The sequence below is a fragment of the Manacus candei genome, unplaced genomic scaffold (genome assembly GCF_025592945.1).
Source record: "Manacus candei isolate 608988 ecotype Guabito, Panama unplaced genomic scaffold, ASM2559294v1 h1tg000037l, whole genome shotgun sequence".
Taxonomy (NCBI): domain Eukaryota; kingdom Metazoa; phylum Chordata; class Aves; order Passeriformes; family Pipridae; genus Manacus; species Manacus candei.
The window spans coordinates 14,981,361-15,006,628 of record NW_026138085.1 but is presented as its reverse complement, the minus strand read 5'-3'; the positions used below and the strand labels follow the sequence as shown (position 1 = coordinate 15,006,628).

The window sequence follows — 25,268 nt, the reverse complement described above, 5'->3', positions numbered from 1 at the left end:
TGACATTTGGGAATGATATTTAAAAGCAGATATAGGAATAAATCTGTAAACTGAGTTCAGTGCTCAGATGTAGCAGTAAAAAATGAATAAACATGACCCCTTTCTGTGTTACTAAAGAAATGCCTAATGTGTCTGGCTGGAAATGTGGAATTAACCTTGTTGACAGTTTTCTTGGAGAGAAAAGGCAGTATTTACATGACAGTTTAATGAACCGTATTTGAAAAATGTCATATGGAACAGTAGTCACAGCTGTATTTAAAATGACCAGCAAAAGTACACATCCTCATTTTTGGGCATCAGCTCAAATAGCAGGGGATGAGTTTTCTCTTCCATCAGGTACAGAGAACGAGACCCTCAATGAGAGCCCTCTCTGCATGTTTTAAAAATTAATTGTGGGTGTGAAATGACCTTCTTTCCTAACCCTTGAGACGCTCAGAAGTACAAGGAAGAAGAATGCCTTCCTCACAATATTTGGGGATGGGCAGAGTAGGCGCCCCCAAACCCAACCCCTCCCTCCCACCTGCTCTGTTGTCAGTGGAGAACTTTCTTTTTTCTTGCTGAAGACTCCTTTCTTCAGCCTTTCTCCTCCTTTCACCCACATTCCCACACCAGAATGTAACTCCCCCAATGTGTTTCCTTCCCATTTTTGACAATGGCAGCTGGTTTTCCCCTGTGCAGTGCCCAGTGTCATTCTCTGGTGTGGGTCCAGAACCTCTTCATGGCGTGGGATGTGCTGACCCAGGGAGGGGAATTTCTTCCCTAAAGAAACCTGGGATGATCTCCAGGCCTTGGAAATGTCGTTGCTTCTGTAAATCGTAAAATGATTGACTCAAGACAGTCATACCCTACCAAGGGCTTGTAAAAGCTGGGGTTTGATGGGGGATTTATGTTTTTAAGGCCACTTCTTTGTCTCTTCAGACTGCGGTGGTAGTGAAGACTTCACTGATGATCTCTCTCAAGAGGCTGTCCCCAGATATCCTCACAGACACCATCCCAAGGCAAACTCACAGACTTCCTCCCCAGGATTCCTCACAGATGTTCTCACCAGGATTCCTCAAAGACCTTCTGTCCAGGTACCATCACAGACATCCTTCTCAGGTTTTACAGAATCACAGGATAGTTGTGGTTGGAAGGGATTTCTGGAGATCATCCAGTCCAACCCCACTGCCAAGGCAGGGTCACATGGAGCAGGTGACACAGGATCACATCCAGGTGTTTGTAATGTCTCCAGACAAGGAAACTCCACGCCCTCCCCAGGCAGCTGTTCCAGTGCTCTTCCACTCCCAACAAAAAAGTTCTTCCTCATGTTGAGGTGGGACTTCTCGTGTTTTAGTTTATGGCCATTGCTCCACATCCTGTTGCTGGGCACTGATGAAAAGAGTCTGACACCATTCTCTGACACCCTTCTTTGAGATAATTATATTTATATTCTTCCGACATCGGTGATGGGTCTTGATTTGAAGCCATGTGAGGACTCTGAGGGCACTTGGTGTGTTCAGCTGGAGATGAGGAGACTGAGGGGAGACCTCAGTGCAGTTCCACCTGCCTGGGCAGGGGCAGAGGAGGGGCAGGGACTGAGCTCTGCTCTGTGGGGACCAGGGACAGGACCCAGGGAATGGCTGGTCAGACTCAACGATCCTTGTGAGTCCCTTCCAACTCGGCATATTCTGTGATTCTGTGACATATGTATATGTTTCCTCAGAGCCCCCTCCTCAGGATCCCTCACACCCCCTCCCCAGGCTCCCTCCCGCCCCTCACTCACTCCCCTCACATCCCCTCACTCCCCCTCCGCCCCTCAGTCCCCTCATTCCCTCATCCCCTCACTCCCCTCACTCCCCTCATCCCCTCACTCCCCCTCACTCCCCTCTTCCCCTCACTCCCCTCATCCCCTCACTCCCCTCACTCCCCTCATCCCCTCATTCCCTCTTCCCCTCACTCCCCTCACTCCCCTCATCCCCTCACTCCCCTCATCCCCTCACTCCCCTCATCCCCTCATTCCCCTCATCCCCTCACTCCCTCATCCCCTCACTCCCCTCATCCCCTCAGTCCCCTCATCCCCTCATCTCTTCATCTCTTTACTCCCCTCATCTCTTCACTCCCCTCATCCCCTCACTCCCCTTACTCCCCTCATCCCCTCACTCCCTCTTCCCCTCACTCCCTCTTCCCCTCACTCCCCTCAACCCCTCAACTCCCCTCATCCCCTCATCTTTTCATCTCTTCACTCCCCTCATCTCTTCACTTCCCTCATCCTCTCATTCCCCTCATCCCTCATCCCCTCACTCCCCTCATCGTCTTGATACCTGCTCAGCCGGTGCTAAAGAAAAACTCAGGAGCAGTTAATTGAGGGTAAGATAAAGAAAGGGTTTAATTGTGCCAAGGTAATAGATGTTACAAGACGCGCGCACACTGTGCCTGAGATGTTACATTTTATAATACTATCTGTCCAATCCCAAGTGTGTCCACCCCGTAGCCTTTGCTCAGGTTCACCCCGGGCCCACCCCCTTAGAATTGGGTATGGGGACTTTTTGGGACCACCCACTTCATCATTCTCATCATCCTCAGAGCACAGAGGGTACATGGTCACCTAGTTCTTGGCTCTGTTCTGTTGTTCAGGCCAAGATATGAGTGTTCCCCAAACAGCATAGGCCTTGCTTTGACAAGAGACTAAACATTTCTGCTGAATTCAGGGGTAGGATTGATGTGGGGTACATGGAACGGGGTAAGAGGGTTGAGGAATGCATAAACTAAAGGGTGCTAAAGGGTGAGGAGTACAATATAGCTGCTTCTAAAATCTACTTCTACCATAATTACATATAAAGCTTATAAAATTAGCAAAGTCAAAAAAACTGAAAGGGTCTTAAGGCATCATCCTCATCTCCTCATCCCCTCATTCCCTCATTCCCTCATCCCCTCACTCCCCTCATTCCCCTCATCCCCCATCCCTTCATTCCCTCACTCCCCTCACCCCCTCGTCCCCCCCATCCCCTCACTCCCTCACTCCCGCTCTCCATCCCGTCCCCCCCTCGTTCCCCCCCGGCCCCTCCCCGGGCTGCCCGGCCCCGCTCGGCCGGCAGGGGGCGCCAGAGCCCGGCCGCGCCCGCCCCGCGCGCACCCGCACGCGCGGCCCCGGCGGGAGGCGGCGGCGAGGGGAGAGAGAGCGGGGACGGGGAGAGGGGACAGGGAGAGGGGACAGGGAGAGGGGACGGCGGGGACACAGAGCGGGGACAGCGGGGACAGCGGCTCCGGGACCGCCGCCGAGCAGCGGCACCGCACAGCGGAGCGGCAGCAGGAAGAGCAGAAGGAGCAGCAGCGCGGTGCCGGGAGCCCCGGCCGGCGGCGCTGCCCGAGGTAGGGGCTCCCTCTCGCCCCGGCAGCCAAACTTCGCGGAGCCAGCGCTGGCTTGGCTTGGCTGCGGCTCCGTACCGCCGTGCCGGTCCCCGCCCGGCCCCAGGGACCCGGTCTATTTCTGTTTTTATTATTGTTATTATTATGATTGTTACTGACGCCGTTCCCCGCCCCTCCGCGCTGGGCGGGCGCGGCGGGCTCTCGGCGGACGCGGCAGCTCCGCAGCCAGAAGTTGGCGAGGACCGCGGGGGGCGACTGGCCCCAACTTGGGTCCCCTCTAAACTTCCCTGCCCGGGGAGCCGCCGCCCCTCTCCGCTCCCCTCCGCTCATCCCCGCTCCTCTCCTCTCCTTGCAGATGTCGGGGGTGCTGCTGATCGCTGCCTGGTGCTTCCTGCAAGCGGAGAGCCGGCATCCTGAAATCATCACGAGTAACAGCAATCATGGCAATTTCCTGGACAACGACAAATGGCTGAGCACCGTCTCGCAGTACGATAAGGACAAGTACTGGAACAAATTCAGGGATGTAAGTACTTCTCCCTTTGCCGCATGCTTCTTGTTCGTTCCGTTGCATCCTTCCTGCTGGTTTTGGGAAGCTGCGGGTAGAAGAGAGATGCAGCTTTGGGCAACCGGTTGCTGCTTGTGTGAAGGATGTTCAGAGCTGTCTGGGAGCTGGACAGGCAGTCCTGGCATCCCTGATCACCCCATCGACTGGGGCAGCTTGGGCTCTGTGTCAGTCTCACTGTGAGCTTATGGTCTTCAATTTTCCTCTGGGGAGGAACTTTGAGTGAAGTTTCTGTGCTTGATGCTTAAAGACTGATTAACTGAAAAAGGATGGAATGGGGGGTGTGTGTGTGTGTATAAGAAAGGAATACTTACCAGTTCAAGCCACAAGGTGGTAAACAGTGAAGCTTTTTTTGCCTGCAGTTTTTATTGTCATTTCTGCTTGTGGAGATCTTCGAGGCTGGTATAGGCTTGGAGGAAGCAATGCTTTGGCTTGGGGTTTTCTTTTTCAGTCTGGAAAATAGGGGTGACTTCAAGATGTGTTATGACATTAAAATTAAATCTTGACTTCCTCTTGTTTGAATACAGTCATGTGTATTATGTCAATGATGGCAGAAAGGGAATGCATTGTTTATGGGCAAGGTAATGTTTATGAGCTCAGTGTGACTCCAGGAAAGGGAAGAGTAGAGCTGGCTGGCAGTTCTGATGGTTTTACTCTGTAAGGATTTGTTTGTTTAGCAATACCTGGCCATTTATGGTATATTAACAAGTCAAACTTTGATGCTCTGCTTCTGTCTCTGTGATCTTAACACTGTATCTGACTTTTTGAGGAGAAAGTAAAAGTATTAAAGTTGAATGCAATGGGTCTCTGCCTTGCTTCTGCTCTCTACATTCTACTGTGGTTGTGGTCATCTCTGTGTCTTAGAAATGCTGCTGTGAATCTCAGTGTAACAAAGTATGGCCTTAGCAATGGCATCCACAGCTCTCTCAGGGTGTGCATTCCTGTGAAGTCCCTGTGATGACACATCCACCTCCTGGGACTGTGCAGTTCTCCTGTAATAGGTGTCTGGAAAAGGGGATTCTGCAGTTAATGTGGATGCCTGCATTTTTACCATACTCCAAGGGAATCTTTGCCAGTATCTGGTTTAGTCTCCTGGGGAACTCAAGGATTTCACTTGGTAATTTCTGAATCCAACTTGATGTGAGAATTCAGCAGCATTTGAAAGTGATAAATGGAATGAAGGACTGAAAAATTAATCTGGAAACACTTTTAACTAGAGACAGATTTATGGCAAGGGACATCTTTCAACAGTCTCCTTCCAAATGGAGGCCTTGTATTAATCCTACAGCTTAAAGTTTTCAATTATTTTTATGTAATTTTTACGTTTTCTGCTTCCCTCTTCCTTTTTTTTTAAACCTGGAGTCCTTGAAACTTCTCATCTTCTTTCAGAGAAATTATTCTTCTTTCTCTGGAAGATGTTTACAAAGAATATCTCGTGTTTTAAGATGTCACAACTGAGAATGCTTTTCTAGACCTTCTGAAAATGTTAAAAACCTGCATAAAGCCCCAAAACTCTCTTTTATAGGAGGAATCATTTTATGGAAAAGAAAAACCAAGCTTAACCAGTGGCCTACCAAGAAAAGGAAATAGTATAAAGTTCATGCAAAGTTTAGCTATCTTTCTATCCAGCTGTCTTAATGGTTCAATTTAATTGCTTCAAAACTAGAATGTTACAAATGCATATGATTATTCATGAAACCTTTTATGGGGCAAATTAACAGAGACTACTAATCATCTCCTACTAAGCTTTTTCCAAAAAGAAAATATAAAAAGCTTGCATATGTAGTTAAGCTCTTAATAATGTGTCTTCAACCAAAATGATTTACTGGATCATAATGTTGTGTGAGAGGTTCTGTGTCCATTGGTAGAATTGCTGCCAACATAGCAGGTATGGCAGAGACAGCCCTTCTTGCATGCAGAGCTGTTGTTAGGAGAAATCTGGTCCTTGCTTTGTGCTGTGTTGGTGACAGGTTGTTAAAATATTTGTTAAAACATCTCTTAAAATCTTGGGGAGATGCACCATAACAGTATTAACTGCTGGGTGTGGAGTCGACCAGCATTTCAACCATAATTGTTGACTTGCAGGAACATTCTCTTCCCTTTTTGCCCTCCTTCCCAAACTGTAGCTTTACACACATTGTGACTGGATGAGGTTCTTGATGTGGGCTTTGCACAGGAGGAGGGAGTAGAGAAGTGTTTCATTTCAGACCTTCTTGGGTCTGACACTGCAGCTACTGCAGGGCAGAAGCCCAACTTCAGACCTTGTAAATGAGGTTGCAGTGATTACCATAATTACCTTCAGTTGCTTTCTGAATTTCCTCACGTTACATAAATATATTTGCACAAATATTGACATAACTGTGCCCTTCTGCACAGTGGGAGAAAAACTGAAGGTGTGGGGCTAAGATTTGCTGGGTTTGGGTGTGGCCACTTTAAACTCTTGTGTGTCAGCACAAACATCTGCACACCCAGATGTGCACATACATCTGGCATAATGTTGCAGGACTAGGTAGGGGTTTTTTACAGGTGATATGTAATGGAATATAAAATTTTAAATTGAATTTCTCTCAACTTTTTCAGTTATTCTTGTTAAAATCAATTGGTAGGTCAGCCTTATTGAGCTATGGGCCAATATGGCCTGATTTGAGAGGACAGCTATTGATTGATTTTTTTACTATCACCCATATTTCTTTTGGGCAAAGGCAGTGTGGTAGTTGCACTTATTGGCCCAGAAGTCATTATAGTCTGTGAAAAGAGAGCACAGAAATCCCCCCTCAGGCTGCATTACAGCCACATAATCAGGCTAAATTTCTAAATCTGACTAAGTTTAACAGTGTGAAATGGAGACCTGTCATCATTTCCCAAAGGCCTCAAGGGATCTGTTTAAAACAATACTTTACAATACAATCTTTTCACAATTTGCTGATTTTTTCAAGTCCTCCATTTTTAAAAACAAGCAGAGCTTATAATAAATAGTAAGACCCATGTGACTGATCTGTTGTGAAACACTTGCTGTTGAAAATCTTGTATATTGTACATCTGCCCAGCATCACTACTGGTGTAATGTCTGTTGTATTAATAAGCTTTCAGTGCAATTTAAACCTGATATTCCAGTCTGTCTTCCACCCCTTTTTGCTTGTGTACCAGGGACTTTCTATGTGGCAAATGACAAAATCTTAGCTCTGTCTTAAGTTCCATTTTATAGCTGGGGATAATAATATTTGTCTTCCTCACAGCTGTGTGTTGAAGCTGTAAATAAGAAAGGACAGAGCTCAGGATCTGTGGTAATATGAAATTTATTATACACCTAATCCATATATTGAATGTGATTTGGTCCATATTTAAGTTAATGATTAGTAAGTTTCTAAAAGTAAAAATTAAATCAGTGAAATTATTACTAGAGAAAGAAAAAAAAAATAAGCTAAGGACAGTCTCCAGGGAGGACCTGCAGCTATTTCCCTTGTGCGGATTTGAGGCTTGGGAAAACAGACATGAGAGAGATGAGAGTCAAATTAGACCTTTTGATATCAGGAACCTAAATATGGAGGCCTCAATCTTTGGATCAAATCTGTTGGGAGGGATCTTTTGGCTTGAGAGGAGCCAAAGGAGTAAAACCTTCAGAGCAGGTTTGGCAGCTGAATTTTTATAAGTCTTAGAAACATTTATTTTTATGCAAATAGCCACACATGTTATTGTAACACTGCAGCATGTCATGTTCATAAAGTCTTGGCACAGAATAAGTGTCCTTTTAGTGTTAGATCTGCCTTTAATCAAAATTATATGAACAGACTAATTCTATTACTTCTACTTGGACTTATGTCTATTACATTATTAATGCTTACATATAAAAAAGGTAATAAGTTCAACTAGCCACGGATTAAACTGCAAAAGGGAAGAAAAAAGTAAAATGAACTAAGAGGATCCAGTATAAACCATCCAAGGAATTTCCATGAAGTTGAAAGCTTGGCATGAACTGTGGTTTCAGTGCCTGTTTATGCATGGCAGGCTGCCAGCCCACGTTCTGAGCATTAACTAAGCTGTTTCTCCAAAGTTTATTGCTTACAGAGTTTCAGTTCAGGCTATCATGTTAAAACCCCCTGCATTTTTATGCCTGGAGATGCTTTGAGGCTGTGCATGCCTAAGGAGCAAGGCATGAAATGTCAGCATCTGTGTGTAAACGTTGCTCACACTTGCTGGATAAATAGTTATATGTATTTATATATAACTGTTCTTACTGATGATGGTTATAAGTAGATTAGATGTTAGATTTCCCTGATTGGTCAGAGACTGCCATCCCCTCCCATTTTGTTAGTGATTAATATACATCCCCTTTCTGAGCCTGCAAATTCCTCCTCACACCTGATCAGAGGTGACAAAGCAAATACAGGATTAGGAACTGGAGGATTTTATTTTGTTCCAGCTTTACCACTGATGAGTTTTTGTCCTTTGGGTTGGTTCTTCACACTTCTTCCCCCTTGTTGGCACTTACCTTTCTCTGATTTGTTTAGCCCCAAATTAGAAGTGTGGTAGTGAAACTTGATAGCAGGGAGCTGGAAAACATGACCAGTGCTGAGGAGGGCTGGAATACCAAGCAGGCAGAACTGGAAGACCTTGGGAACTCGAGTAATAGAAATGAAATGAAATTTAAAAGTACAAAGTGGAAGGTCATGGAATTGAGAGCTAACACAAATTTATTCTGGGTCCCAGCAGCTCAACTTGAAATGGATGAGAGGGAAAAACTGTGTACTTCCATTGATTTGCAGAGTTATCTAAGTTACAAAAGTAATGCCACTCTGAGGAGAGCAAATATATTCTAGGAAGGCAGAAAATGAAAGATTTCTAGTTCTGTTGATGAAATAAAAATGTACAATGTGTAGGAGCGAATACTTAATTATGAATATTGTGAGCACTTCTGATCAGTTAAATTCAAGAAAGACAAATTTTTGTGGAGTTGGTGATCCAAAAGCCTTCCAGCTTCATAGGAAAAAAAGAGCCTGTTTTAAAACAATATAGTCTATTAGTTTACCCCACACAAGGTAATTGTGTAAGAGTAGATCTGCTTCAGAATATTTACAGAAAAAAGGGCAGCAAAACCTGCATTGAGGGAAGTTGAGATAAAAAACCAAGTAGATAATTGGTGACAAAAATCACCTTATTGTTGACTTTAGGGATAAGGTTATTACTCCACCCACAGGTATGTTTTAAAAGTTATCTTAATGAGCACTTCATTTTCAATATGTATGTTAACAAAAAATAATTATGCTGTAGTAAACTGTCATAAAAGAAGCTGGATTTGGGGGATCTAAAGGCCTTGGATTTTTGTGTCACATGTGTCATGAGGTTTAAAGCCCCTCCCTGGAGGTTGTCTTGCTCCTGTCCATACATGGGGTGGAACCTGAGCTGTGACACCCAAGTATTCCCTCATCCTTTGGGGTTTTTGAGCTTCCAGGTCATTTCTGTAGCCTGGGTTCTTTCTGCTGCCCCTTCCCTGGCAGATCCACCCTTCAGTGGCATCTCACTGCCAAGGACTTCTCCAATTTGAACTTATCCCCACTCCACCAGAAGGGGAAGCTACTTATTTTGAAATTGCACTTTCTTTTTTTCTACTTTCTATTTAGATCTACAGGCAGAATGAAACATTTTTCTGCCAACAGTTTAGTAGCAGAACATCACTTTTTCTACTTTCTTCACCTAAAATGCAGGCACAAGTTTTCCTGGGATGCAGTTGTTGGTACATCCAATCCATTTATTCCTGGAGAAACCATTCAGGCCCTGCTGATTATCTGTAGTCCTAAGGAAGGTGACAGTACACTTGGAGAAAAGCTGCTGGCTAAATCATGGCTGTACCAGTGAGGGAAGTGTCTGGGTTATGTGACAGGACACAGGCACCTCAGGCTACCTTCCCTGGAGATTTTCATTCCAAGCCCACCTTGAGCTTTAATTGAAGGTGAACACTGGGGGTGTGTGTTATTCCCCTGGATCTGAAGTACAACAGAGTCAAAATGTGATTTATAAGTCTATCTTAGACATAGGTTCTCTTCCAGCAATTCTTACTCAACAGAGGGACAGGGCTGGAATATAAATGTGATCAAAAAATACAGCTGAGAGGTACTTGCATGAAATTTAAAAGAACAGCAACACATGAGACTGAATCTGTGCAAATGTAGTGCATAATCAGCTTCTTACAAGCAGGAGAGATATGCTTACTAAAAAACCCCTTCTCAAATTTGACACTTGCTTTCTGCAGTGGAAAAGGGGGAAAATAATGGCATTTATGTCAGAATAATTAATTTGGAAGGTACAGAGAGCCAGGTTTTTGTAATTAACTGACACTTATTCAGCTTCCCTTGGAATTACCTGAGACTCTAAAGTTAAGTAGGTCAGCACCAAACTAGGGTGTGAGTTTCTGTATGATATGTTTCAAATGATAACTTTAATAGTTTCCTCACTTACAGAAGTGTTCTGTAGACTGCACTCACAAATCATATCCCTGCCATGAAATTCTGTGGATTCACAGTTTTCACTAACATGTTTTATGCATTTTTAGAGCAACCATTCTTGTATTCTACTGCTTGTCCCTGGCCTGTCCCCCCCAGTAGGATTTTTTTTTCTATAGGGGTTTGTTTTAATCCAAATTTAAATTGTAATTTTGTCAGATTCATGGGAAATTCGCTGTCATAAAAGGAAAAAACTCACAAATGAGCCATACATCACATCAAACCATGTCAGTGTAATATAAAATGGAATTGAGAGTCATCCTAGGAGGCTGAGTTCTGATGTCTGGTGGTGTAACAGCTGTTCTCAGGCTCAGGTATCCATGGGCAAAGGGTACCAGTTTTATTTCAGGTAAATTGTCCAGGATTAGGGTGGAGAAAAACAGGTTCATTATTCTCAAGGGCCAAAAGTTTAAGTTAAAGCCTAGTTATGACACCTCATTTTGATCATCAGGGAGATTATTGCCTTTTTGGTTTGTTTTTTTGGTCTCAAATATTTTAATTGTTTACTTTATATGAATGCTTTTAACCACAAGGCTAGAGGTGTGTAATTCCAGTCAGTGCATCTTTATCAATTTTGTGAGGATAAAATCCATGATTGTCTGGGGTGGAGCAACTGAGCTGCTTTTACAACAGGTGGGACTTCATGAGGAAAACGAAGCTCAAATATTACATCTTGGATATGAAAACTTTTTTCTTTAAGATAACATCTGTTTATCCAAAGACTGTTTGATTATTTCTTTCCTTATGTAACCAAAAATGAGATTTACCCAAAGGAGCTGGGGTGAAGTCTTGGTTATATTGAAGTTCATGACCAAATTCTCACAGACTTTAGTGAGGCCTGAATTTGATTCTTGTGTTCCTCATCTTCCTGTTCTCTTAGACAAAGAACAACTGTTGGATTAAACAGTTCTCTTTGGCTTTTGAAGGACACTGTGGAACTGGAAAACACTGAAAGATCAGCTGTCTGACCAGCATAAATAGAAGAAGCTCCCTTGAAGTCCCTGGAGGAATCAAACTATCTGAAAATCAAACACCCACAGTCTACAAAGTATACATTTTATCATTTCCAACCAAAAAAAAAAAAGAAAGTGGAGTTGAAACAGAGCACAGTTAAGGTGATGCTGCTGCCTCCAGTGTGATTTTCTGTACTTCCAACACTTCACTCTTCCAGCTTTAAGTAGGGCTTTTTTGCTGCTAAGTTACCAAGTCTCAGCTCAAGTGAGTACTCTGAGATCAGGTGGATAACTGCAGCACTTGGCACTGGGGGATTTGCTGTTGCAGGTTGGCAGCTGAAAATTGAATTACAGATTTGGACTGAACATCTAATGTCTAATGAGTTTCAAGGCTAAGATATGATTCAAAATTCAGTTTACAGATAAATTGCTAAGCTGCTGAATAGAGGCTTTGGCAGGGAGTAGATTGGTCTTTATCTGTCACTTCTATGGCTTGGTTTGTAATCCAGGGTAACAGAAAATCATTCTCATTAAATAGGTACACGGGGGCATCAATTAATTCTGCCATCTTCACTGTCCTCTTAATGAACTTTGTGTCATAAATTCACTTCACTGATTGCTTTCTCCCGGGTAGATAGAAAAATACTTTATTAAAAATTACTCTTAGAGTAACTATATTCAGATTGGTTTTTGAAAAAGGTTTCAATATATCATGGCTTAGAGCTGAATTCTGGCTAACACTGGGATTGATAGAGGCAGTGATACTTGTCTGTCTGTGCTTTGAAATTGTCTAATCAGGAAATTCAGCTGTGTATACAGTTTCATTTGAAATTGCACAGCATCATTTTTATATGGTTTTTTAGCTTGGAGATTTGTCTTCATCCTTCCTTGCCTGTGTTCCGTTGTCTGTTCAGAAATTTATTTCAGCACTGTTTCCTAGTGTTTGTATATTGTCCTTTCTGACTTTCTCTTCAAGTTGTAGCAGTTAGAGAACTTGAACCTGAACAGAAGATCGAGACAGAAAGGTAGAGGAGCTGCAATCACTGGAAGAGAGGGGGGGATGCTTAAATTTTAGTGACTAGTGTAGGAGAGAGGCTGAAAATTATAATTGCAGGGTTAAGAAGAAATGAAGCTGAATTGTTTCTTCAAGGGAGTGCAAAATGTTGTTTTTAGAATAGTGTTTCTGTGTGTACAGAAACACTGATGTTTCATTTCAAGATGTTAAGGTTCTTGGTAGAATCTGATTGCAACTGGTAAATATTAATAAAAATCAGTTTTGGAGAGTTCAGAACTGCCTGGCTACTGACACCAGGGCCGTGGGTTTGATCCCTGGGTGGGCTGTTCACTTGAGAGTTGGACTCCATGATCCTCGGGGGCCCCTTCCAGCTCCAAATATGTGATTCTGATGCTGAGATTTCTTGGGGGATAACCAGAAATGTCATGATGGAGATGAGGGGTCTGACTGTGCCTGCCCGGAGCTGTCCAGGGATGGAGATGAGGGGTCTGACTGTGCCTGCCCGGAGCTGTCCAGTCCTGGATCCTCTCGGGGATCCAGCCGTGCCTGCCAGGAACTGTCCAGTCCTGATCCCGATGTGCTCAGGGAGGTTTATCTACATTAGACAGATGTGGGAGCAGAGGGTAGAGCGAGTTCAGAGTTATCCATCAAGCCAGTGGCAGATCTAACACCTAAATTGATATCATATGTCCCAGGACAGTTCTCCTCTGTGCTGGAATCCAGGTCTGTTCTTCCCATGGATATATGTTTCCATGTCTGACAGCAGTGTTATTGGCTCAGATTCATTTCCTGTGGGATAACATTAACTTCACTCAAGGTATATAGGGGATAAATTTTATTCAGTTTTTCCTAAATGAAGTCAGGAAATCCTTTTTGTGCTGGCTATGCTATTTATTATTTATTTGATGCTAGGTAAAGATTTTCTAGTTTGATATCATGTTGGAAGGGGACTAGGTATTTCCTGTTAAAAAAGAGATATTAGGCAAAGCAGGTTCCCTGTATCTGCTTTATTTTTCAGTTAAACTACATCTAGTGAAACTTATGACTCTTAGGGTTTTTAAATCCACTGATCATTTTAAAACTTGTTTCGTATGTCTAAAAAAGAAATTGTTTCCCATAAAAGAATGCCAGAGTGCTGCATTCAGCAGGGATATCTGTAAGCATGGGATAATCACTGGTTTAAATACAGAACTGTCTGCCTTATTCCTTAAACATAACCATGAATCTCCACATTATGGTTCACTCAGGACAGCAGCATCCAGAAGGAAATCCTGCCACATTTAATTAGAATAAATATAAACTGGAAAAATACTGCATTCTGTCAGCTGTGTGCAGAACTGCAGTTGTGCAGCATGAGGGAAACTGGTAAACCAGATATCTTTGCTCATAATGAAGTAGAGGGTGATTCAGATCAGTGGCCTGGATTTATTAGTCTCTTCATGCTTATATAACAAAGTTAAGTTGGATATAACAGGACACTTAAGGGTTTATTTTCACTGGAATATGAGGCAAGATGGACTGAAATGATGATCCTTCCGTGACACAGATATCTGTTTTTATATCTAGTCTCCTTTTTATAAAGCCTTTTCTCTTCTCATGAAGAAGTGCTTTCTGTCTTATCTGAATAAATGTTAAATGCCTGGCAAAGCAAAGATTTTGGGAGTTGTAATGAACTTCTTATAACCTGAGATGAAAGGTAATCCTTTTCCCCTGGAAATAGTGCTCTTGGAGATTGTGAGCCAGCATTTCCCATCCAGGTGCAATGCAATGTAAAAGAGAAAAGAGGACTGAACACAAGTACAAGAAACTTTAATGGATATAGAGCAACAATTTCTGAGCACCCATGAAAAGCTAATATAAACAATTTTAGAACCATATTAAAATATATTGAAACTTCCATTTGTAAAGCAACATATGGCATCACAAATAGACCTGTCCCTGTATATAAAGGGAAAAAAAATCCAAGCAACTTCTTATGGGCCATATTTTGCTATCAGTATTTTTTTTTTTTCAAATAACTGCACAAACTTAGCATTAGTTTCTGTTGGGGTACTTCCATCCACATTTCAATGGCAGAATCTGGCCCTAAGGAATCAAGAATAAGCAATATTCCATTACAGCAGGGCAGTACAGGCACAGAGAGATGTGGCTTGTGCTGCAGTTTCCATTAGCAAAGAAAGAAGCTGCAAACAGGAAGCAATTTTGAAACCTGCCCCATCATGGCAAAACCATTACTGATATATCAGGAATGGTGCAGTTGGTGTGTTCCATCCAGAATGATGCAAGGTTGTCTATAGAATTTGAACTCACTAAGGAGATATGTGAATATAAAATCAGATACTGAGATCAAGCCTTAGGGCATGGCTGATTTTAAGGCTGAAGCTCCCCTGAAATTAGGAGTTACTGAAAGAGCAGTGAGAGAATAAACGTGTTTTCTTCAGTTTTTCTTTAAAAGGGGAAACTATAGGTGCAAGGAAATTAAAACCAAAACAAAAAACCTGATACCAAAACCCATTTAAAAGCCCCAATCTGTGTCATAGGCAAATGACTGCTGCATAATTTAGTGGATGCAGATAGAGGAGTCAGGCTGAAATGGAGACATGCTCCATTATGTAAGAAATCATGGCTGAAAGAATCTTTCCTGAGGCCCAGCAGCTTCTCCTCATGGAAAATGCCCGGCAGAAAGAGGAAATTAAGAATGTGATGTGTGTTTGTGTGTGTAGGAATCTAGGTAAGGAATCTATAAACACAGACTGGGAAGGAGGCAGACAAGGAAAACTGTGTTCCACTCAGTTAAGGAGGGCTCCAAAATTCCAGGCTGCTGATGGTGTTCAGGTCAGGGGGAGAGGAGAACAGGAAGGGATTTAGTGAGGATACAACTGAAATGAGTTGTGTGCTGAGCAGGACCTGCTGACCCTGACCTGGGCAGGAGCAGCTCTTGTGAGCAAAGCTCCTGGTGAGCCCCCTTCAGATGTGTGAGTGACTCTGGGCACAGCTGTAAAGCTTGTCTTGCTGAGTGTACACAACCCATTTTGGACTCTAGGCCATCACCACTGGCTTATTGCCAGCTGAGGAGCTCTAAACATGGGCACTTCTGTGGTCTTCCTGCTGAGGGACTCGTGTGTTGTGTGCTGGGTGGGGGTGGTGCTGCTTTTAATGTGAGATAAACCACAGAGATGCTCTGTAGAAAGAATACAGTCACTTTAATCACTTTTTCCCCCTGCAATGTAGTTGGGGATATCTGTAGCATCCATAATTAGCAGAGGAACAGATGGCTAAAGCTTGGTTTAAAACAGAGAATCCATGGAGTGATCGTGTGCTGCTGCGAGCTTATTTGGGAAGGAGTTTGCTCTGTGCTCTAACACAGTGGTGCAGCAGTAAAGTAGGAAAAGGATTTATAACAGTTGGTGTAATTTAGTGTGTAGGATATATATAAAGCATGGAAAACATCCAAAGTTACAAAACATCTCCTTGATGCTCATGTCTTGTGCTGCCCAAGGAGGAATTTCAACATTTACTGTCCTGCACAGCTGAAACCTCTTATGTGTGGTTTCATATCTAGAGGCAATATAGCAAAATGTCCATAAGATTTCCCTGTTCCCTTGTCCTGTTTCTGCACAGAAGGGAACAATTCAGTTCTCTGCTCAAACTGCAGTAAGTAAAACAAAAAGAAAAGAACAAACCAACAAAACAAACCCAAAAAACCTCTCTACATTTTGCTTGTGTGCTTCCAACATTACCATTGTGCTACAATTTTTCAAAGCTGGAAAACATGAGAGGATTTTGTCAGCATTTCACCAGGACACTTGTTTCACATAGAAAGCCAGAGGGCAAAACAAGAGTGGTTTCTTCTGCTCCATGTAATGTTTTCAGAAGGCAGTGGGAGCCCTACAGGCACAGTCACTGGGGTTCGGGTGGGGTAATGTTCAGAGTGATGAGATCTGGGGTGGAAAGGCTGATTGGTTAGCTGGTGATTCCGTGTTCCAAATTCAAAACTTACAAATATTGGATTCTAAGGAGCAAAGAGCAAGAAGAAGGGTGCTGAAGAGAAAAATAAGCTGAATATGTTTTTCATCGGTAAAGTAGAAATATGGTGTTGTCTGTCCCAAAGGAGCTGAATGGATTATTGCAACCATCCAATCTGGTCAAGATCACATTTTCGTTTTTTTCTTTTATCTATTCTTAAAAAAAAGATAAATGACCCCATGTTGAGATGTTTAGCTCTGGGAGATGACCTGTATTTACCTTCAAGTCAGAGTGAATTGGATATTCTCTTTCTCTGTGAAACTGTATCACTTTCTCCCTGCAGACTCTATGGATGCAGACATAAAATATTTCTGTGGAAACAGTGGTGCCATTCCCTCTATGTATGTAATATTTTGCAGGATATCTGTAATAGCCAGTGAAATGGTCTTTGATAGCTCCTATTTTTCTCCAAATGCTGAACTATAAATTTAAATATATTGTGAACTATGTTTTCTTTTTGCATCGTGAACTCCCTGTATCTCCTCACAGTAAGGAATTCACAAAATAAACCTGTAGGTTTGTACTTGCCTAAACTTTTCTAAATTTTTCATTTTCAATTTTCATGTAAAACTGAGTCAAAATTTTTCCAGTATGGAAAAATTAATTTTCCAACTGCACCAGTTTCTGCATTGACAAGATTAAGTGAATTGTTAGTGTTTTGCTCAGTTCACTTGATGGGGAATTTTTTAATTCTTGAATGTATTTAAGTTGTAAACTTCTTGGGATGGAAACACTTCTCTGTGTTGCTCATGCAGAAGCTGGTCAGTGAGGGCTGTCATTGTGCAAGGGCTGCTCACCAATACAAATCTTAGAGTACAAATAGTTAATCTTTATCACCAATTAATGTTGTCAGTAGTGGAATTAAATTAAAGCAACAGTGTCACTGTGGGGTTTGACTTTCCCTGGGTCCCTTTCCTTCTGCAGACCTCATAAATGGTTCAGAAATACCCTCCTCTAAGCCAGTTGACTGGGTTAGAAATCTTCAATTTAGTATCAAATGAGGTATTTTCAGTTTAGAGATGATCAAAACAGTCACAACCATCATGTTCTTGGGCAGCACCATTGCAGCCATCTTAGCATTCAGCTGCAAGAGCACAAAAGCAATATAATTCCAGTTGCCCCATAACAGAACTAAGCCCAAGCTGTTTTAGGCTTGTCAGAAAGACTTCCTTCATCAAGAATTTCCAGAAATTATTTAGCTATTTTAACTGCCTGAGCCTGTTTCATGAGTCATAGGAACTTTGCCCAGTAGAATTCCACTCTCTCCCTCATCTCTGAAGCTGTCAGTGAATTTTTAGGATGTCTTTTCTCGTAGTGGTTGCTGAAAACCAGATCAGTGGCTCTTGGTTGTGTGTTCATGGCTTCAGAAGATGTTTCTTAATTGCTGAAAGTGTGGAACAGATAAAATAACGTGTCACCCAGGATCTGAGGTTACTGCAGCTGTGCTGCTTCAAATTTCAACTGCCTTGAAAGGCTGAGGAATTACAGAGTGTTCCCTGTAATGACAGGGCTTCCCACTGCCTGCTGAGCTGGGAATTGTTCCTTCCAGCTTAGGCTGTAACTTGTGACTGGGCAAAAAGCTGAGGAAGAAATGAAGGCCACCTAATCCACTCTCCCAGCACTAGTGGGAGATTCTGTGATCACTGGCTGGGGGTAGTTTGAGAAAGCATGGGGGATGTACCTCAGGAAGGTACAGAGTGGGAGGTCTGGCTTTTGTGTTTAAAAAGATCATTAAGTGGCTCTGCTCAGCAGTAGAACATGAAAAAAATATGCTTGGTGTGGGGCTGTAGAAAACCAATGAAATCCAGTGACAGGGAGTAAACAATTATTTGTAAATTTGTAAAGTAACAAGTTATTGTTAATGATTTGGAGGAGTGACAGGAGGGAAAATAAAAAGGAATTTCACGTAGCAAATTTCCATTTGCTGCCTTGGGAGAATGAAAGTTGTGGCCCATTTTTGTTCCAAACCACTGTTTCTAGGGTGAATTCCTGATTTGGGGGAACTGCTGCCTTCCTGAGCTTTCTAACAAGGTCATTGCATTGTTAAGTCAAAGCATGGAAGATTTGCACCTTGCTGTGGTCAAACAGCTCCTTCTCCTCCCACCTCCTTTACATACCATTTCTGAGCACTACAAATCCCTTTTCCTGGCCTTGTACAAGGGACCACATGGGTAGGGGACAGTAAGTGACCTTCTTTATATTCCTGCATAGAACACAGCACCTACCTGGCCTTTCACCCGTGTCTTCCAGTTCCTCACTCCTTGTAAATCTGGCACTGGTTTCAGTTCTGTGCTTAGTTAAGGGCACTTCTTTTATGTTTTGCTTTCCCATGAACACAGTATGGAAATAGCAAAAGCTGGAGTGCTATGGGAATAGCTGTTCCTTCATTCCAGCCTCATCATTTGTGTTACATAATTGGTTTTATTTTTATTTTCAGCTTTGACTTTCTGAAAAGCAAAGCAAAATATATGGGTTTTTAATCTCTCCAGTCTTGTTTGTACCCTGCTGAGTATAAGAAAAATAAGTCTGTTTTGCAGAGATAGACCTTAGATCATGCTTCAGAATTTCAGAATAAATTCCCAAAAGTGAAGCAGTAGGAGCTGTCACTGTAATTTGGATAATAAAAGCAATAAGGAAATGCCAGACCAAAAGTATGGCCTGTGTCACCCAACAAATGAAATGGCAAACTACCAGCCAGTGCTTAAAAGAATATCCAGCTGACACTGCTTTTATCCCTGTGCCCCTGGCAAGGCTCCTGGATTGGTGCTGGGAGAGCACTGATAACTGGCCAGGGGAAGTGGGAAAGGCCACGAAATCCTCTGGCACTTGTGACAGTTTGATCCCAAGAGAGCACTGGGATTTCTGCACTGACTGGGATGACTGCCCTGGAAGAGCAATCCTGATGTGCCTGAGATGTGAGTGGAAAGGATCCACTGCCATTTTCTGAGTATTTTAGCACTATATACATATATATGAAGCACTAATGTCTCTCTTGCTGAGGTTCTGAGGGTAAAAAAACCCCTGGGGTTAAAAAACCCAACCAACCCAGACTAAAACTGTCTCTGGCAGATTGTTTGCATGAAGATTATTCCCACACTTATCCACAATTATTCAAGCTATTGTCTAAGATGCTTTATACTTAAATATAAACCTGTTTGGGTAAGTTTTACTGTTTATTCTCATTGAAAAATCTGTAGCATTTTCCACAGAAATGTTTCAGGACTCTTCATGCACACTTTATAGAGATGCCATCTCTAGAGTACATTTACCTTGTTCTCTAAGAGTTTCTTTGTCATCAAAGATGTTTTCAGGAGCAGAGCAAGCAGCTTTTGTTACCTTTGTCCTTGCTGTCAGCTGCAGTAGACATATTCTATGATTCTGTGATATTGTTATAGTTTCCATTCAGAAATACCTGATATTCCATCTGTTCCTCTGCTGTACTTTGCAGTGAGCTGGGATTTGTGGGAATGCCTTACAGCGTGTTGAACTCTTCCATGGAAATAATAGACTGTGATAACACAGGCCAAACTTCTGTGATTTCTGGAGTTCTGAATTTTAATGTGATACTAGAGCTGAGAAGAGTCTTTGAGAATGGAAAAATGGATGTTTCCTGTCTCCATTTTTAGGTGTCTAGAGAAAGTAAAAACAATTAATTGCCCTTTATTTTTCCTTCTGGTGACCAGTTTTCTGACTTTTACCCATTTTATGACCATTTTAGCCTTAAGCTATGTCCCTGTAAACCAGATAGAATATCTTCCTGCTTCATGGAAGGTTATGTTGGTGTTTCTGAAAGGGCTGTTACTTGTATAGATTATCCTTCAGGCAGTGCTCTCTCCCTTTGGAAACTCAGTACTGACATTTGAAATCCTATATTTGAAATATTCATCAACAACAGAGGGATAGTTGATGTGCTTCCTCAAAAATTTAGTTATAAAATATTTTGGTTCATGTCCTCGATAAGGAGATTTTTGTAGAATTAAAGTATCTTGGATTTTCGAAATATCTCCTTTCTGTTCTTTAAGGCTTCCTGCTTTGTCTCCAGATTCCCTGGAAGCCATCTACTCTTATTTATCTCTGCAGCTGATTTTAAGTAAGACCTCAGCTCTCAAGGAAAGAAAGCCTTGTAAAGGATTTCTCATAAAAATGTTGCTAGTAAAGCATACTTAAAAATAAACTGCTTCTCTCCTTCCCTCCTTTCCAGAGTGAGCTGAGGGGACAACACCAGCTGAATCATCTGTCTGAGTCATGCAAACAGCTGTCATTGTTTGATGTAAAGATGAACTAAAAAGCTGTCATTTGCTTGGGAATATTTTTATACTTGACTCACTTGCCCAGTGAAGGGGAGAGTTTTCCTTAGCTTTCTTTTTTTTTTTTTATTTTATTTTGCCTCCATTGGGATGGAAAATCACAATGGAGCCATGTGTCATTGCAGTGGCTGCAAACTCTGCTGCTGAAAAAGCTTTGCAGAAATCTTCCCCCCCAGATCATGTCAGCCTGGCAGGCTGGGATGTTTTCTGCACTCGTGCACAGGCTCTGTGGGGCCCTGGGCAGACACATCCACGTGGCCCTTCCTTCAGAATGCCTGGATCTGGGCAAACACCTCCACCTCCCCAGCCGTGCTGCCTAAAGGAATTCACTCTTGCCTCTGGCCTGTGAAAATGGTCCACACTCTCCCCCTGGTGTCTAACAGCTGATCCTCAGATTCACGTTGTGGTTTTGCTTTTGGTTTCCTTGCCCTTCTCCATCTCTTCTTGTTCTCTTGGTTTATCTTCCTGTGTCTCTTCTAATTAACTCTGCAACACCTTTTTTATTTTGCACTTCTCTCTCTTTTTTATTTTCTTTACTCTTTCTTCATTCTATCATCTCTCGTCCATCCTCTTTCTTTTCTGCATTTTTCTGGTGTTAACCTTTCTCCCCCTCTTTTAATGGATATCTTTTATATCCTCTTCCATTGGCCAAGTCCTGTGAGTTTGCTACCAAATATTTCTAGTCAAGAACTCATAGCAGCACAGAGCTATTTTATCCAAACTGATGGTGATGTGGCCAGTCTGGTTTTCACCTTAAACCTGGCACACTAAAAGCTGGTCTATATTCCTGCCCAGGAATTCCTGCACTCTGGGATAACAGGACTTGAAGAATGAGCCAGTGCTGCAAAATTCTACAACCTGGGCAGAAATGTAGAGACTGCTTTAGAGTCCTAATTTCTCCAGTAGTCAGTCCAACTTATAATTGTGAGCATTTGTTTAAGCCTCCTAATCACAGCTTCCAAAAAAAAAAAAAAGGGAGTTTTGAAAAACTGTCTGACTTGGAACATCAAGGAAAATCCCTACTCCCAGTTCAAGAGAGGAGAAAGGAGATGAAGATGCAACTACTCTTTATTGCTTGTTTCTACCATTAAACTTTACTTATTTAAATGACCATTATAATTATATCTCTGAAGCAAGTAATGGTTTGAATACATTTCTGATTTAAGGAATCTAATAACACAAATCTTCTCACAGGAACTGGAAGGCTTACCTGCCATACTCTCTTTTAAGTGTAGTGATTTTAAAATCTATTACAACAGATCTCAAATATTAAAATAAGGGAATAGTGACATTTCTGCTTCTATAGCCTTACAGGAGCATTTCTTTATACTCTGGAAGATGGAATTTCTGTCACTTAAGTTCTGAGGCTAAGCCCAAGCACAGCTCTCTCTACAGTGGACTGTAGGCTGCACTGTCATATTTTTTAACTCATTTATCCCTAATCAACAGGACAAGGTTCTTTTCTGAGATGTATCTCTCTCCAAAGTTTGTTGGTATTTGTTTGAATGCTTCTCATGTTTTGGAACAGGTTGGATTCCCGGGGAGGTCATTTATAGAAACTAGATTAGTCAGAGTTTGGATTCCTGGGAATTGATGTGTAGCCACCAGAGCAGTACAATCTTTCCAGCAAGTTTAAAGCTAAAGACATTAATTTTTCTGTTAGATGGGAGATCATTAACAAGTGTAATTTTGTCTGCCCTGAAAATAAATTGAACAGAGCCTCTTGGAACACTGCACAAAGGATAAACACTAACATCAAGCAGCTATACTCATTTAATGCAGGGAATAAAGGTATTGCATAGAGCAAGTTGCATTATGTGAAAGATCTGTTTGCAACCCAAGGTTAATGTTTCATATTAAGTGTTCACCAGTTTATAGGTGCTACAAAAATTAATTTAGTTTGCAAATGTCATGCTCTGTCTCAGGAAAACTGTAGCCAGCCCATTATTATGTAAAATACCAGGGAATTAAATTGTATTATTTCGATAAAGTCAATATGGTGTTAACTAATTTCTGTAGCCAGAAGTACTAAGCAGACAGCACGGGTATGGGGTGTTTGATACCTTGCCTGAAGCTTCAAACAAATTGTTGTTTATAATGAAGTTGTGAGGTGTTCACCCTGATAAAGCTTTATCATGTTCAGATTGAAGATACTGTTTCAGCATATTTCAGAAATTCTTAATAACTCCCCACCAGGGCTCTCTTATCTTCTTCCTGGAAAACCATAGTTTCTGTTTATCTGATCACTCACGTGTCAAAGCAGTTTCCCTGAGAGCTTGAGAAAATTAAGTGTGAGGCAAATCACTGCCTCTTGAAGTCCATTTTTCTGGAGGATTTGCTGGAGTTGGGGCCATCCTTCTGCTTTCTGTAACCACAGGGACAAAAGTCCCTCATATTTCCATTCTCCCCAGGGGAGTTCTGTTTGTCTCCATAATTTTAATGAGTGCTTATTTTTACATTTGTGCTCAACCCCAGTGTGACCAGCAGAATTTCTGTAGATCCCAGTATTCTGTTCAAGCAAGCAGGCTCCTCACCCTTGGAAGTAAAAGAAACTCATAACCTTTCTTTTCTGTTGGTTTTATCAACCGAGTACAAATTATCTTTCTATTCAATTGTCTTCTGAGAATTTTGCTGATGATTCCTGTGTGTGATAAGGCAGAGCAATCTGTGACATCAGCTGAAGTTTTACAAGCACGTTCCTTGCTGCAGTCTCTTCAAATAATGTGTCTGCTTATCCATATTTGCTCCTGCCTGGTGCTTTTTTCTGATGTGAGTAAATATGAAAACTAAAAAAACTAAAAAAACTAACTTTGGGAAGGAGGTGAGGGGAATGCCTTCCTTTCAAAGGGCTTTAAAATAAACAAAACTGATTATTCATAAATTCATTATGAAATTTTGTAACTGTAACAAATAGGTGAACTGTCAGTGTTGTTAGATATGTAGACATAAAGCTTAGAGTTCCCAAATCTGCAAATGTGTAAGTATGTGTTCAACTTTGGAAGAGGAATGATGAGCTCAGTGGCTTGGCTTGCTTTCTCCAAACTGGGGTCTTCCACAGCCCTTTGCAGGATTTATGTTTGGTGGTGCATTTCATTAGCTGATGGTTGACTTTAGAGCCCAAATATGTAGTTGTGTGGTTGCAACTTTCAAAATCTATTTGCTTTCACTGGAAACCTATTTATTCTGTAGAAGTAATTTAATCATTCAGTCCTGATAAGGAGACTTTGGTTACAAGCAAACAGAAATGCTGTGTTTAGTGTGGTGGCCGTGTGTTGATTCCATAAAGTCATAAATACATTAACAAAAGAATGAATGTGTTTGAATCCTACAGACAGCACTGAGGATAATCTTCTGGTGACTGACTTATTCCTAAGACTTCATAAAACTGTGGAATGCTTTACCTGCCTTTGAAATGCAGGGTAAAAATGTAGCAGCTGGTCTTACACAGCAGAGTTAACCCAGCCTGACCCCGCTGGGCTTGGGACCTGCCACAATCCCAGTGGGAGGCTGGAAGGCTGCAGGCAGAGCTGGAAATAAGCAGTATAAATTACTGACAATTCCAAAAGAGATGACTAAGTGTTGCAGGAGATGTGGAATGTGCCGTTTCGTATTTTACTTTGCGGGACGACAAAATGTATTTTATTTTGTTTTTTTTTTCCGAGCTGAGCTCGCCTCCTGTTTTAGTGGGGTTGCTGCTTCTCTGTGAACCCACTTGAAGGGTTTGGATTATAGGTCCCTTCCAGAATGACAAGGTGACGGTATTTTCTTTCCCCATTTCAGTGTTGTTAAATTCTGAGTGCTGGCAGGGCTGAAAGATTAGGCACTGGGAGAGATTTGCCATTATTTTCGAGCAGTCTGGTGACATATTGGGGCTCTGAAGCTTTCACTTTAAACAAAACTAAAGTGACCTTAATGGTTGTCTCAGCTCTTATTTCGTGGTTGAACACTCCCAGAGCTGATGTGCAGCTCTCCTTCCTCTCTTGCTGATCAAAATCAAATTAAATGCTTATCCCTGGACTCGAACCTCTCCCAGTGGTTTTCAATTTTAACCCACTTATGGGTGTTAGTTATTTGTAATTTTCAAGTGCCTGACTTTTAAGGGTGAAATTGTGGTCCTACAGAAGTCAGTCAAATTTATCTCTAGTGGGGCCATGTTTTCCACATTAATTTAAAGCTTCTTTCCTTCAAATGACAAGAAAATAATCCTATCAGAAGTCTATTTTTCTTTAAAATGTCTGTATTTTTACTATATATAGGTATTTTACTACTTTGTAAGTCAGTAGCCTCAAGTAAAAAATAAAGAGATGTAGGCCAAAAAAAATATCATTTCAAGTCAGAACACAGAAAAGCTATTTCAAGTGGCCTTTAGAACTTGTTCACTGGCAGAATTCAGGTAATAGAAGAGTCCCAAAGCATAAACTCCTTTATGTCATGTCCAATAATGTTACAGTATGAACTCAAAAATTATGGAAATAGTAACAGCTTCTAAATACAAGGGGAAAAAAAAACCCTCAAACCCTGAGCTATCCAAAGTTTTGCTTTGTTTCTAATGTGTGCTAACTG

General features: G+C 41.9%; 1 protein-coding gene across 1 annotated transcript in view; it reads left to right on the top strand.

Annotated features, from left to right (window-relative positions):
• The first annotated feature begins 3,207 nt into the window (after positions 1–3,207).
• Positions 3,208–25,268, top strand: part of SPOCK1 (SPARC (osteonectin), cwcv and kazal like domains proteoglycan 1) — a 265,982-nt gene continuing 243,921 nt past the window's right edge. The window contains exons 1-2 of the mRNA XM_051794151.1: positions 3,208–3,348; positions 3,701–3,868. Coding sequence (XP_051650111.1) covers positions 3,701–3,868 — 168 coding nt within the window. The 5' untranslated portion in view covers positions 3,208–3,348. The remainder of the gene's footprint in view (positions 3,349–3,700; positions 3,869–25,268) is intronic.